A 15,512-nucleotide genomic window follows, 5' to 3' on the forward strand; every position below is an offset into this window, starting at 1 on the left:
TTTCTTTTTTTAATATGTTGTTGTATATATAGATGGTTCATCCATACACCAACCAAAAGCTTGAGACCTTCACGATAAGTCCAATTGTACATGCTTCAATGATGTATCCAATTGTACTTTCAGTGCTCACAAACACATGTCCTGTAGCCACATTGAACACCAACAGCATTCTCTTTTTTTTCCTGAAATCATTGTTTCCAAGTTGCCCACTGATCCACCCAGTAATCAGATGTGTGACAACCAGTCATTACAGAAGTTGCTTGCAAAGTAACAAAGTTACAGCTGTTTTCATTTTAAATAGTCTTCAATTTAAAAAATTTGCAGTCTGATACAGAAGGCTAGGAGACCTGAACAATATGAAAGTGCTAGTCATTAATTTACAGAGATCAGGCATCACATAGTGCTATGAAGTATCCAATATGCTACATATGAATACAGCTGTTGACACCTTAATGCCTCCGGTTGTTTTTCAAGGCTACTTGAAAAATCAATAACCTTGGCTTGTATGTACATAAACATGAGTGTTTGTTTATGCAGAAAATAATGTAGATATCACCACTACCAGAGGTATAATCTTATATCAGCCATTTGGCCACAACAGTGATAATGAAATATTTAGTCCCATTATCAATTTGTAACTGTTAATCCTCCAATTTTGTTGAAGTGGGGGAAAAAACAAAAGAGTTGCCGTCTTGGTCTCCCCTACACACTGGGCTCCAGAAGACAACGTTGTTGAGAGCTTCTTCTCTTGCATCATGCTCAAGTTCTTGGTTTGTTTTCCCCAGCCATTGGTTGCATTTTGGTTGCTTTCCCACATCCTCTATTTCCCATTTGACAGATTGAAGAATGACTGAGAAGAACCAGTTCTGGAACCACTACTTAAGGGAACAACACAAGCTTTTTTCACTTCACTACAATCAGTCACATAGTAATAAAAAGTACAACAGATGACTCAATTCATTCCTGGAGCAGTGCCTCCAAAGTTGAAAGTAGATGGCACCACTGGCGCTGTGAACTTGTACCCGCCATGTTTCTCGATCATCTTGGATTCTGTAATTAGATAAGTGACAGTACTTGAGATTACCAACATGGGAGAAACCAAGTTTTATTTAAGGTTCACTCCTGCTTACTGCACATACCTTGCTAGATAAACCAAGGCCCATGATAACTTGTCTTTTTAATGAAATAATGACACTTAATTTATTCCTCCGGGGAAATTTGTGGTAGAACAGCTGCCAGATGGTACTATCACCACTACTACGGGGTTTCGGTGTCTTGTCCAAGGGCACCTTGACAAGTAGCCAGGAGAAACCAGGAATCAAACCACTAACCTGAGGCTTGTAAACTGCTGCCCCATGACTAATGATTTCCAAGTGTTTTTTTCCTGCATGACTCATCACAGAAAGACGTTTGTGTAACCTCTGTATGATTAAAAAACAAAATCAACCACATACTCCTCACTTGAGATTTCTTCACCGTATGTAGCTCTGCTGGTCTAAGTCCAGGTGTATAAGGCTTGCAGGGTTGACTACAGGATTACACAAGATTCTGGTTCAGCTTTGTTTGCCGACACCCAATGTGATTACATTTCTGTCCATTTTATGTCTTTGTTGTCCATATATCAGTAGAGAAAACAGGAATCAAATAACCTCACCTTTGTTACATGTCACATGCAACAAAAAGGCCCCTAGCATGACTCAAACCACTACCGTGGTTTATTGACAGACTTTAAAGCCCTGGGCAACCCTCCACCTCACAGAAGTCATGCAGGCATTGATGTTTCAGGATTTTACAATTGTTTTCTCTTAATAAGAGACTTGTGTTTGTTTATATGAACAGACACAGAAGCAGCTGATGTCAGTGCACTAGACTCCAGTGCACAATATATAGTTGATAAAGGCTAAAAATACTGAAGAACCTTTATTCAGTGAAAATGTGTAAATGAAAGGGCATTAAAAATAGCATTTAGAATATCAGAACTGAAAAGAAACTATATCAGTAACACAAAAAGCAGGAAATGGCAGCATGTAAAAATGTTTATTGTCAGAATGAAATGCCGCGTCATGGTTTAACTGGAAAATTGCGGTTGCGTCTTGGCTGGTGCTCACCATGTGCTGCCCGTCTCTGATCTGCAAGTGTGCCAATGTCCTGAAGGTGTTTGCGCTGTTCCTCGTCAAGGGCTTGTGTTAGTGCCTGATACCATGCTGGGTCACGGGTCTGGATGTCTGCATAACAGTAAAGTGAGATTAGTGACTGTTGTACAAACGGACATATGTTATACTGAACCGTTTTATTTAGATTTCCAAAACACTGATTATCACAAACTTTGTGTCAACAGGTTATCATCTTACTCTGTAGTATGGCTTTGAAGATCTGATACTCGTCCACAAAGTTGTCTTCATCATCTATAGATGTAGCGTAGCTCTCAAGTGCCGTCTCCTCTGCATCGTCCTCCTCCCAGTCTTCATCATCTCCGTCCTCTCCTGCCTGCTTTGCCAGCATTTCCAGGTACTCCTGACCTTCCTCATCAATGTCATCCTCATCACTACCGAGCTCAGCTGCATTCATTCAGAGTTAAGGGAACACGTTCAACGTCATACATATTAACTCACCTTACAGAGCAACGCTGAATATAAAATATACTCAGACTTACCGGCATCATCCTCATCTTCACCATCTTCATCATCGTCCTCATCCTCATTCTCATGCTCGGCTCGACAAGCATAAGCTCTCTTTAGGCCATTGAACAGTAAAATGGCTGCTGGAAGAAGCTGGCCGGCCACCTGGTTGACAGCTGTAGGCCTGTGCTCAAGGTCTATAAGAGCACAAAGTCCAAGAATGCACATCTTCCTGTCATGGAGGCTAAAGGAAGAGTAAAGTGAACACACAGTTAGAATGAGAACAACGATAGCTGATAAACAAATGGTTGCTTGATCTGATTGATATTGATGTGCAGCATTAAAATGTTTAGGAAACTGGTCTTACCCAAGGAAGCAGTCGACGTCTTTGAGCCACTGGGTTATGAAGTGGTTAGTGATTGGCTCAGTGTTGTTAGGAAAGCGGAGATTCTCCAAAGTGTTAAGGAGAAGAGGAGGGCTGTAGTAAAGACCAGCAATGGCCACCTGTAGGCACATAGTTCTCAGCTCGCTCGTCTTCACCTCCTGCGTCAAACGCTCCAATGCAGCAGCCACAAACAAAGGAACAACCTGCAACAGCAGTAGGTTCAGATGTTCAGAGCAATATCACAACAAATTTAAGTAAACATAGAAAACCTATCTGTAAGACACTGACCTGATCAATGCCACGGCCTTTGCATTGCAGAATGATCACCTCTAACAGCTTTGCTGCATGGCACTCTGGGTCCTCACCTGGATCACCTGTCAGGACCTGTGTGAAGTGATAAGGTAAACTTTATAAGACAAACAGATCACTACAAATAATTTTGCTTGTATACACAGTTGCCCCATTTTACCTTCTTGCACATGCTGTACATGATTTCCAGGTATTTGGTGTCAGATAGCAGGGTGTCTGTGTCAACTGTGACATAGTTGTGAAGAAGAGGCATCATATCTGAAACAGAAACATTTATTTTCAGAGGTAATCTCATAGATATGCTAAACTCACAATAATGGATGATACCAACTTCTTCCTCCAAGCACACACCTGTGAAGTAGTCAAATCCATCCTGCTGGAAGACTTCATAGACCAGTGGAAGGAGCTGCCACATCTGTGGCGACACCTGCTGGCAGGTCAGGCTGTGAGCCAAGGACAGGATCTCCTCATAAAACTCTGGGAAGGAGAAATAAGGAAGTGAGTCACTGAAGATAAATATAGTAGCTTTTGTTTTCTTTTAATTATCAACAGATCATTTCTTAAGCGAGGCGACACATAAGGTTTTTATGCAACATGCAGATAGAAAGTGGAAGAACCAGTCATACTTACCCAGTACATGTTGCTGCAGCACAGTGCCTATCACCTGCAGACAGATGCCCTCTAGCTGCTGAGTGATCTGAGGATTGAAGGCAATGAACATGTAATCATTAGAATAAAATGAAGAATTTAAAACGTTTGAGCTGTTTAGAGTTTAATCTTCAAACTATTTAAATGGCTCAGACAAATTTCAATTTCAAAACAAATATTAATTCTAGATTTTAATGCTATATAAAAAAGGTACATTTTAAATTCAGACTGATTCTGTTATAGTTCAACTATCATGATTTTGTTTTGTTGAGCAATGCCCTCTAATATATTGATGACACTTGAATAGATTCAGTTTCCTTGTATAACAAATTCACTGGTTAAATAAAAATAATACTTGTTCTTTATGGTGACGCACACTGACAACTGAAACTTTTATACTGAACTTGTATGCAATCAGAGATTCTGTGTAAAAGCTATGCTAGGTCAAATCTAATGTCTTCTTGGCATCAAACACAAGCAACCCGGTTTTGGCAGACATAGTGGTAGTGTGCCCCAGCACTATTTCTAGCACCTGCCTCAGTGTCTGAGTCATTTTGAACATGCTGAGAACAGAGCGCATTCCCAGGAGTTGGTGGGTGGCTGAAGTGTGTTGGCAGGAACATTACAGCAGATCAGAACTGGTTCTGCAGTGGAAGTGCCATTGAGATGAGTGATCAGCCAGGAAAGAGCGCGTGTATGCTATGCCTCTAACCTCTTTGTGGTCCTCCACCACACTTAGCAATGTGTCGATGGTGTTGAGGATACCCATAGCTGTCACAGCCTTGTCATCTCCTCCCTCCTCATCCGGCCCTGTCTGGATGACCTGGTTGAATGTCATTGCCTGTCAAAGAGTAAACAGATAGAATATATAATTTTATAAGTGAACTTGATAAAGATCTTAATATTGTAGTATTAGAGTATCAAAACCTTTAATCATCAGGCAGGAGATCTGACTGATTTCCCATCTCAGGATTGCTAAACTACTGTATATATTTAAAAAACCCAAATATGATCATAGCTGAGACATAACCATACACTCCTCCGCTGACAAATGTGAATTACGTCTGATAAATGAAATATTTATTTCCCTCTTGGAGTTAGAGTCACAGTGCTTCTTCATAGCTGCCTTGCAGGGAGTTAACCCGGCCACTCAGTGGTGGTACCGCATGAAATTATGGCATCAACCTGTATCCTCTATAATGACTGCACTTACCAAGTGCTGTGTCATCTCCACTGCAATTGGAGTGACCTCCTCGCTGTATTCACAGATCATCTTCTGTATGACATTGGTGAGATCATCATTCTCTGTCTCCCTGACAATGTGCAGGAGTGCCTGCATTACTGGCCGGATGTAGGGGGTGATGTATTCTTTGGCTAAAGAATACAAGACACAAGTTCTGTTAGGCAAGGATCTACAGCTAAATTACAAATTATAAAAAAAAAAACAACATCAGGAAAATCATTAAATGTAGTTTAAACAAGACCAATATAACTTCACTTGACCACCTTTCTCCTGGTTGCTGATGAGAACCTGCAGGGCAATAGCGGCTTCCACTTTAACTGGCATCTCATTGTCATTGATCAGACAGAGGCGGGTCAGCTCCAGAGCATTCTGTAGGTTCTGGTCACTTTTGAACTTCACCTCGCAGAAGTAATGCAGCACCCAGCAGGCCTGTGTATGAACACATGGAGGGTGAGAAAATATGACTCGAATGCCAATACGGTCATGTTGTGCTAATTCAAAGTCCTGTTATCACACAAATCTGAGGTCTTCCTGTTAGGGCGATTATCACTTACCCTAGCCCTCATGTAGCCCAGTTCACTGCGGAAAAGAGGGAAGACGTGATTCTGCAGCATGAACTCCATCTGGTCCTTATATATTTTTTTCTGTGCAGAGAAAGAAATAAATTTTCAATTTTTCAATTTTCAAAAAACTGTCAAACACACTTTATTTACAGCTTCTATGTCCTGTTTCTGCTTTCTAGAAAATGGAACCACAATCCCCGACCGAACAAGCACAACAGCTTTCACCATTTCTAATAGATAATAATCCCTGAAGTCACACACCCTACTGCCCTGGGGCAAACACTTCAAAAATGTTTAACACTTGTTTGGAATCATGTCTTTTAAACTGTGGGATTTTGAGGAATTGTCCAAAGTGGTAGAAACAAGCCAGCTGGCAGCCGTGTACCTTCAGCAAAATTTCAGCCAGAGAGCCTATCATGTGGAGGGCACCATCCTTTTTTCTGGGGTCACAGTGGGGATCAGTGAGAATCTGGTAGCAGAAGCCCATAGTCTTTTGCAGCACCTAAACAGAGGAACAACAACATAGTGGACTATTATTTAGGTCTTGTTAAATAGTAATTGCGAGGACAGTGGCAAAATGCATTTTATTTTTTCTATTATAAAAGTATGTTTTTCTAAATAAACAAACAGAAAATAGAAATGAACCACAACATAATTTAGACTCACCTCTTTCCTCTTGTTGCAGGCAGTAAATAGGAGTGTCTGGGCTGCTGTTGTTGGAGAAATGAAGTCCTCAAATACGTCTAAGGGTGAGAGCAGAGATGAAAGTAACGGTTAGGTATCACTGATTGTTCTAAGAGTTAAAACTAAATGTGGAAGTTGCTTTTAGCTTCTGTGCTGCTCATATATGGAATACATTGCTGGAAGAACTTAATTAGCTTTTTAAATTATAAATGTAATGACTCAGCTTGTTTCAAACTTTTTTCTTTTTAAATTTAGCATACCTACATATTTTATGTTTTTTCCTTTGTACCTTCATATGTTTGTTTTTATTCTTTGTACTTCGGGGCTGACATTTTAGGCTCAATGCACAAACTAGCTCAAAAAGCTATATAGGCCCACATGAGTGAAGGGAACACTGTAGCACCCCCATTACTTGCTCAATCCAGTTATGCTCATACAGGCTGCTGTCATTTACATGAGCTTTGTTAAAATGTTATTTTTTTCAGTGACTAAATTAACAAATTATGGTGACAGCCCTAGATATATAAATACATTTGTCTTGTCTTACAGGCACAAACCTACCAAACTTCATGCGGATGTACTCGTATGGATCTTCCTGCCACAGTTCCTCATCACTATCTGTGTAACACATGAGTGGGAAAACCACATCCTGAACGATGCCCTGAAAAACAAGAAAAGTCAGGCAGTGACATTAATACAGCGGATGTCAGGCAATGGAATAGAGACCATTTGTTATAAAACTTCCACTGCACTGCACTTTCAATTAACTACAGATGCTGAACTACCCTTGCAGATTGTTAAAGCTGACAATTTAAAACATATTTAGGTTTTTCCATTTAGCTGGTCAAACAACACCGTCTCCGTCTTGTCATAATATAACTGGGTTTTTGTAAATCAGCTTTCTCAGAGTGCTGCTTCTTTCACCCGTTGGCTGAACAATACCAATAGACAATTTTGCAATGTTATTGCTGCACAACTAACATCTAAGACTTGTCATAAACTGTACTATAAGATATTTGCAGAATATTCAAATATGTTGCTTTTATACCTGGATGTGTGGTTTGAGGTGTTTCCACGTCAGAGCGTGTGCTATGCCCTGGTTGATGTAGTTGAGTGTCTGTTGAAGTACTCTGGGAGCCACGTATTGCTTTTCCTTGTACTGGTATAAGACTTTCAGGAGCACCTAGTTCACAAAAGCACAAAACAAAATGTACTTTTACTTTGTTAGGTGGACAACAAAGACAAGGGTCAGTCTGACTGGAGAGCTGCTGCTTACAATATGCCTTCTGAAAGTCTTACCTGCTGTGCAGCAACTGCATATTCCTTGAGGAAAAGTTCAGCAAATTCTGTGTACTCTTTGGTTGTGTTCCCTGGGCTTCCATACCTGAAAAGAGTGTTTACCTTAATGAATGTTACTGCCCATCATATTTGTAGAATGTATAAACAAGGGAACAATCATCAGATTTTTACCTCTCAAACAGCCGTGCCAAAATGTGAAGAGCCCACTTCTTGCACTTCCACCACGGCAGCTCGGGCCGCTCATCTTCATCTATCTGCATTGTGTCCTAAAAAGACAACGACAACAGTGACAGTCACCTTATTGAGAAACTATGAACATTAGAGCAGTATGAATTACTTTTTATTCATTTATTTTACCGGAGGCACATCTCTGTCCACTACTGTCTTCAAGATCTCCATCCATTCTGTCAAGTTCTGTCTGTTGAGGAGTTCCAGGGGAAGGTTGTACTGGAGATACACAGTATAGAGAACATTTTTAAACTCATATTAGACATTTAATATTTAATTGTGGCTTATCTATATTGTTAAAGACTTGTTCTCCTTCTTCATTGATCCTACTTTAAGAGAACATGTGCATCGTCGTACCTGAAAAAGGGCATAGAGGATTTTGAAGATCTGTTTCTGTATGAGGACTGAGTCAGCAGAGTGTTCAGGGAGCAGCTGGATGAAACGTTCTTTCAGCATGGGCATAAAGATGTGCATTGCAGCCACGAGAGGTTGACGCTCTTCTGGTTTCTTGTACCTGTTTTATACATTAGTAACAACCACAATGATAAGTCCATATCCTGTGTAACAATACAACATACAATTAAGACTGAGGAGTGACTTACTCATAGTTTTTGACAAGTTGGTAAAGGCAGAGCAAGATGCCCAGCCATCCTCCACTGTTCTCTGACTGCAGATAGAAGCGGATCTTGTCCACAATGGTCGTCCACTTGCTGGGGTAGTCCTGCTTGATCATGTGGTGGATACATGTTGTCAGCTGCACCCTGACAAGTTCAAAGGGGTAGTTTTAGATATGGGTGGTTTATTGAGTGACAGGATAGTATAGTGGAGTGGAAAATAGTGACTAGGAGGATATGTGAATGGACACCAAAATCTCCTAAGCTCCTTCAATTATTCTTATCCAACACAGTGTGTGGTTACCTGATGCGCTCGGGGGAGTGGATGATGGCCTCCACTATGTTGTCTCGGATGAACTGCCTGTCCTCCTCTGGGATGTTATTGACGGGCGTCTCTGTGCCTGAACCGTCTCCATCACTCCAGTGCTGGGTTATCATATTCTTAAGGTAAATCACACCTGGACAGACAGATCACACATGGGTCAGCTGTTAATGACACTTTAATGGCACAGACCAACACAAAAAGCAAAGAAAATACAATTTTTTTTTTTTTTTAAATAAAATCTGTAGGTGCAGGTCACATGATCAAGTAGACATTTTGACATGCACATCAGTTTGAGATGTTTGACAAAAATTCAAACCATGAAACACAAACACGTGACTATTTTGTGGCTGTATTAATCATACTGATTTTAAGTTTGAGAATTCCAAATTGTCCCCGCCCTGCATGCTGCATTAGAAGATCTCGAACTCTGAAAAAACAAAATACATGAATTTGGAAGTAGCTCTGGTTTATCTGCAGGCGGCATGTCATACTAACCGAAACACTATGTACAGTATGGTTTTAAAATTAATTGGCATACGATCTTAGACAATCCATGTACGTCCAAATTTGCTCCATTCTTATGTAGAGCTATCATTATGACTCGGCGCAACATGATGCTAATTCAGAACAACCTAAGGCCCCAGTTGCACAAATACATTTTTCCATCTGTAGTTTCGAATGTGGCACCAGGGTGTTAGCTGGGTCACATCTACAATGTGGGGCCCCACTCTGTTCTTTGGCTCGCAGGAAGAGCGATCGTAGGGAGCAGAAGAGTGAGGCAGGCGGACATCAGACTGCTGACACAAATGTCTACACCGCTGGCGAGGCAATCATAATCCAGCCTATCAATGCTGACAGGGCATAAACCTCCCTCCCCTCAGCCTATGACCACCAAACTAGACTCCTGTCCAACACGGCAAATCACAAAAAATTTGATTCATGGACAGGAGGAAATTTACTTCTTTAAAATGTCATACACTCAAAAAAGTGACAACTTCCGGTATGAAAGTGGTGCTTTATCTGGCTATTCTTATTAGCCGTGTTATAACATCACCACAGTTTCCTTATGTGTGTCCACTTTAGTAAACTTCAACACCATCCTAAAATCAGGAAGCCATTCAACATATTCTAATTTAGATGTTGTCTACTCAAAGTTTTGATAACCTGAAATAAAAAAAATATTGAAATAAGACAGACAACACTGAAGAGTCCTGCAGAACACATCATTTTACTTTGGGATGCTTTACATGCTGCATTGTTAAAGGGGAAGCTTCTTTCTGCTGGCACACAAAAACTATTAAGGTTAATTCATATAACCCTAAAAGTAAAACAGAATTAGTAAGTATCTCAAAAACACCATAACATGTCAACAAGTGTTGACAGCAATATTGTTTTTCAAATTACTTTGAGTTCCTTTGTACTGGTTTGACAGCAGAATTGTCAGAAGCAAAGATGTGTAAAACGTTAACTGTACATGCTGCCAACAGTGATTACAACACAACCTAAGCCACATTCAATCATGTTATCTAGAGATAGTCTATCATAAAACAATTACTTTTAGTGCATTTAGATCATAGTGCCTAATCAATCAATACACTGGAAATTACGTAATAACTGTCAAATAAAATGGTACAAAGAGGAGAGGAGCGGAGCTATGACAACATTTTTTTATGTTGGGCTGCCTACAAGCATCAAACCAGACAGGAGCATAATACATGACAGTCCAACCAGCCAGTAACTGACTAAGTGCCAATACCATAAATTAAGATAATGTTCGTTAGTGAGAGGCTTCATTTGAGGCATATTCTGACAGCTTCTGTGCCATCTAGAGAATTTCTTTAGCCTCTTTTCGGCTCTAAACACCGTCAGGTATTTTTCCTACAGATGTGAAAATCATTTAACAGCTGCTTTGTAACAGTTTAATTTGCTAGTACAGCTATGGATACTTGGGAGGTGGACACAATAGATTCAGATGCTATCTACACACTTTGGCCATGATTTTTACTGTAGCTATTGGTTCTCCCCCCGTCTATTAACACATTCCTGTTGGGGAAGCATTTAACTGATGCAAAACAAGCTATTTTTAAACACTTCCACGTGTTCCCTGCACTTCAGAGTGGCACTTCAGCCTCTCAAAAATAACAATATCTCTGTTGCTATTTCTCATGTGATACTATTGTTTTAAAAGCTACTTATTAAAACAAAAGAGCAACAATATATAGTAAAGTCTAAATTCAATGATGGATAAGAATTTATTTTCAGAAAAGTGGGCTTTGCAAAGATCTTCAAATGCTATAGGTCAAGGAACAGGCATTGCATTGTGTAAAAGGCAGAAAACAATCATAGTATATTAGTTTGACATTTATCCCAATAACCAACATATTTACAAACTTTATTACCAAACTACTGTTTGTGCTTCTAGACAGTTGTTGGGTGTTTGTACAAACTACTTAAGTGTGTCAAAGATTAGACTCACCTGCTTGCCTGACGGGGAAATCCAGGTTATCAGACATGGTGACACGCAGCAGAGCAGACACAAAGTTTACTTGGGTGTGACCCTGTGAATCAAAGTTGAAAACAGTTCAATGGAAACTGACCACATACACACATTTAAAATCTCCTGGTTTCAGTCTTTAACATTAAACAGGTTTTATAATATTTTACAGAAGTATTTACTCTTCTTCATGTTCTGTAATATACAGATATGAATGTGGCTTTAAGCTATATCAAAAGTATTTGACATGGAAAGTTGAGTACACATTATGTTTGATTAGGTGCCTTAAGACATACAAACACTGTTGCTAAGTGACTGACAAAAAAATGACAGAGGCTTTATAACTTGTTTATGACACGTTTTGAGCTTTGTTGCGTTTTTACATCATATAAGAGCATATAGACCTCATTTCACAGTATTAGCTTTAAGGAATAGTATTTTAGACACCTGAAGCTGTGAAAGCCACAACTGTGAGTTGTTTTATTCACACAAAATGATGCTCACATTAGGGAAATGTGATGTAAACCAATGTTTGTGTTTTGGCCAGTATTATTACCCATTTCATATGCAAATTATTTTACAGCTTAGGGGTTAGGGGTCTAAAGTAATGTCCTTCATCAGACCAAGAATGCACTGGATTGGAATCTAAACTTCTCATGGGGTTAAATGACGTGACCAAACAGATGTCTGCATCTGCAAAGTCACTAATATAAATACTGCTGATTTTACAGTATTGGTCTAATGTGTGCTTGTTGTCACAGCCATGCTGTAGTTATAACGTACCTAAAAAATAACATCACATGTTTTTAAGCATTACGTTAAACTTTATCCAGTTCTTCTCTATGCAGTACCCAAGATAAACAGTGTCAGGGTTTATGACTAAGCAAAGAACTGTATTTAGAAACTCCAACAGTAATACTCCATCCTCCTCCAGAAGAGATGATTTTTTTTTTTATTCAATACACAATCTCAAATAGATCCAGCCAGTTGTGGGTGAACTCTCTCCCAGCTTTGCCATACAAGTGATACAAGTGAGCCATTGCTATCAGTGCATGTGGGTGTTTATATATAATACAAAAAAAAAGCCCATTGAACTTTCAAAAATAAATACACAGGAAATGTTCCTTGACTAGAGCCAAATATATTGACCATATGTGCTATGACTGAGTGATTGTGACTTTTAGAAAACATACAACAGACCTTGGTTTATTATGAGTGTCATCCATTTCAATTTTCTATCAGTGACTCACAGGAACACAGATGAACAACAGTGGAGCTTAATCATCGCTTTGTGATTTTACTGGCCAGTGCCAGTTGTGTCACACACAGACGAAGTGAGCTTCAGAACAATTTGAGGCCTCAGCTTTCCATGCAACCAAGTCTGAATCTGACATCTTCTGCGAGAACTCGTTTCAAATCATAATACGAAAGGATCTAGTTGATTTAACAATGCAGGACAGCAACCATGCTAACTGATTTAAGTACCTCTGCAAACGATTTATTTCCCTATACGTAACCTTACGAAGAGAAAGAGCGACACAGAATTAAGCAGATATCTTGGTCTTTATAGACAATTTCCTTTTTTACGCTCATATCCCGTGATTAGTCACATTGTTAAAACTCAGGAGTTAAAGAAAGAAGTGGAGAATTAGGGTAAATGATGGTTTAATTCACAGCCCGGCTGCTGCTTCAACCACCCCAGTCTGGCTAAGTTAACGTGAGCTCACATGGAACAGGGCTAGTCCCTAAACTCCATTTTATAATATTATTACGCAGCAGCTATAAAGTCGCAGGTCAGATTTTAAGTATGGCTGTAGCAGCCATAAGTGAAAGGCTGGCTAATCTAGACTTTATTCTGGTTTTTAAAAATGTCATCCCTTCAGGTTTTGTCACAGTGACACGTGAGCAGCAGCTATGTAACGGAGCTCACCCAACAAGTTGTTAGCTAAGTTAGCAAGCTAATTTTAGCCACGCCGCTAGACAACAGTGTCCTTCTTTTAAATACCCTAATAATCAGATGGCCCAAATGTTCTCCGCTTAATTTGTTGTGAAACATACCAACTATCTTACTCGTGTTTTGTGTCAGTTCTGCAATTCGCCGAAACTGTGTGTGATGAGCCAACAACGATCTAGCCAGCAAGACAAGGAAGGTTAGCATATTTAGCATTAGCCACACAGCTGGCTCAGGATGAAGCTAACGTTGACGTTGGTTACTGGCACACGACTGTTTCATCGAAATAAAAGAAACGCTACTGAATTCATGCTAATGGCTCTAGTGTGGCGATAGGAGAGAGGGCACAAGGCTCGGTAACGTTATTCCCATCGAGTGACGGAATTCATCACTCGATATGTCAAGGTAACGGCAGCAGAGCCCCGTCTGCGTGATCGCACCATCTTGATGTTGTGAACGGCCGAGGCCCCGAGCCGAGACCGCGCCACAACTGCTATCACCATTACGCTAATCTCAACTTTTACCTCGTTCAGCTGTCTCTCCGCGGCCTCCCGCAGATTGGGGTCCATCGTCCCCCGAAGGGCCTCGATTAAAGATTCAGCATCCATAACGAAAACTCTGTTTACGGCTCGGATTTTAATATTTTAGAGGACTCTCAATTCCCAGTCACTGCGCACATGGACGCACGGCTCTCCGGTTACCCGGCGCGAAAAGAAGCAGTGAATGAAGTACCCGGATAGATCAGCGCCAGATTTGTGGTATACGAACATCCGGCTGCGAGAGGACAGCTTTGGGACTTGTAGTTTTTATTCCTAATTTTAGTTGAGCAACTTTATTTAGCAAAACCCAGGAGCAAACAGCTGTATATTTGCAGAACCAAAGTAATTATCACAATAAGAACAGCGTGTGTTGATGTCTGATTTGTGCAGGTTGTGTTTTGCTGGACAGAATAAGTTGCGAAACAACTTCAATGACTTGAATTTCCCTCACTGTATTTTTTAACAGATACTGAAGATAATCCTATCTGTTATTGTGTTTTGAGGAAAACCACATATGCATGCATCAGTCAGTCAAAGCAAAGAAGGCCTTGGGGCCATTTGACTCCTCATGTATATTACAGTTTCATTATCTTTCAAATCACCCATAAACCAACCAGTACTCTATGATAACATGATGACAAGTTGATTAATCTGTAAATCAACTGAAAGAACCTTTATTGGTAATTTTGAGTGTTTTATTTAGTAAAACTGTGAAATAGTAGGTATTAACAAGGACCACAAGATAAAGGATGGAAGACCTGTAGACCCAAATAGTTTCTCTAGTACTTTCCTTGGGTATGTGACATACTACAGGAAAAACTGTGTAAAATATATTATGTTAAAATATAATCGAACCTGTTATCACAGATTAACCTACCTGAAAGTAGTATAACTAATACTTTATACTTTATAACTATTTCCAGGTAGGTTTATCTTCTTCTATTTTTTGTTGATAGTTTTACTTAAAGTAGGCCTACATAGACATTTTGCCATCAATAATGTATTTCTTACCCCATACTGCACCATTGACTGTCTATGTAATGTTAAACTTCTTTTTAATTATTTAACCAACATTCCCAAACATACTTGTAGTAGCTTGTCAAATGTGAACATTTTGTAGTTTCACAGTTTTATGATAGTAAACTCAACATTGCCGGGGTTTTAACCCCAAAATGAAAATGGATTTTAACTGAATAACTTGAATGACATAACCACACATGATATTTTACTGCATGTGTGTTATTACTTGATTTACTCTACAGAAAAAATTAAAGCAATAAGTCAAACACAAACACAAACACAGGTCCCTTTTCAAGACCAGGGCCCAATGAAGGATCAGAACACAACCTAGTTGGTATATTAGTGGAGCGGGTTTAGAAACTGTTATTATAATAACAGTAAGTAATCAAAGTATGTGAACCCATGCTATACATGATGTGGTTTTACTTCAGACCTGCTTCAACCTTAATCCAGTCATGATTAAATTACAGGGTCAAGACACCAGGACACGTGTTACTGTCTGTTTAAGTGTAGCCATGGCGACCGTGTGACTGTAGGGGGCGCTGTCGCGGATGATGCGCCTCGTCGCTGGAGGTGAAGGTAAAAGGTCAGC

General features: G+C 39.8%; 1 protein-coding gene across 1 annotated transcript; it reads right to left on the minus strand.

Moving 5' to 3' along the window:
• Nucleotides 1-4: 4 nt before the first annotated feature.
• ipo7 (importin 7) lies at nt 5-14,086 on the minus strand. Its single transcript, XM_026377904.1, has 25 exons — nt 13,886-14,086; nt 11,393-11,474; nt 8,896-9,049; nt 8,580-8,738; nt 8,335-8,491; nt 8,107-8,196; nt 7,921-8,015; nt 7,750-7,834; nt 7,499-7,633; nt 7,012-7,111; nt 6,433-6,509; nt 6,152-6,268; nt 5,758-5,847; nt 5,467-5,632; nt 5,174-5,334; nt 4,673-4,801; nt 3,943-4,009; nt 3,664-3,789; nt 3,473-3,570; nt 3,292-3,387; nt 2,986-3,206; nt 2,654-2,862; nt 2,352-2,558; nt 2,109-2,225; nt 5-1,050 (listed from the first exon to the last, which is right to left on the minus strand). The coding sequence occupies exons 1-25, from the start codon at nt 13,967-13,969 to the stop codon at nt 953-955; spliced, it is 3,120 nt and encodes a 1,039-aa protein (XP_026233689.1). The 5' UTR covers nt 13,970-14,086; the 3' UTR covers nt 5-952.
• Nucleotides 14,087-15,512: the final 1,426 nt, after the last annotated feature.

Source organism: Anabas testudineus, chromosome 3 (assembly GCF_900324465.2).
Source record: "Anabas testudineus chromosome 3, fAnaTes1.2, whole genome shotgun sequence".
NCBI lineage: Eukaryota > Metazoa > Chordata > Actinopteri > Anabantiformes > Anabantidae > Anabas > Anabas testudineus.

What these genes read in the sequence shown, in the direction of transcription:
- ipo7 (XM_026377904.1), bottom strand. Translation starts at nt 13,969, where the DNA reads ATGGATGCTGAATCTTTAATCGAGGCCCTTCGGGGGACGATGGACCCC. An exon ending in CAACTTGTCAAAAACTATGA is followed by an intron (nt 8,492 to 8,579) that starts GTAAGTCACTCC and finishes TGTATAAAACAG; the next exon opens with GTACAAGAAACCAGAAGAGC. An exon ending in TGTACAGCATGTGCAAGAAG is followed by an intron (nt 3,388 to 3,472) that starts GTAAAATGGGGC and finishes CACTTCACACAG; the next exon opens with GTCCTGACAGGTGATCCAGG.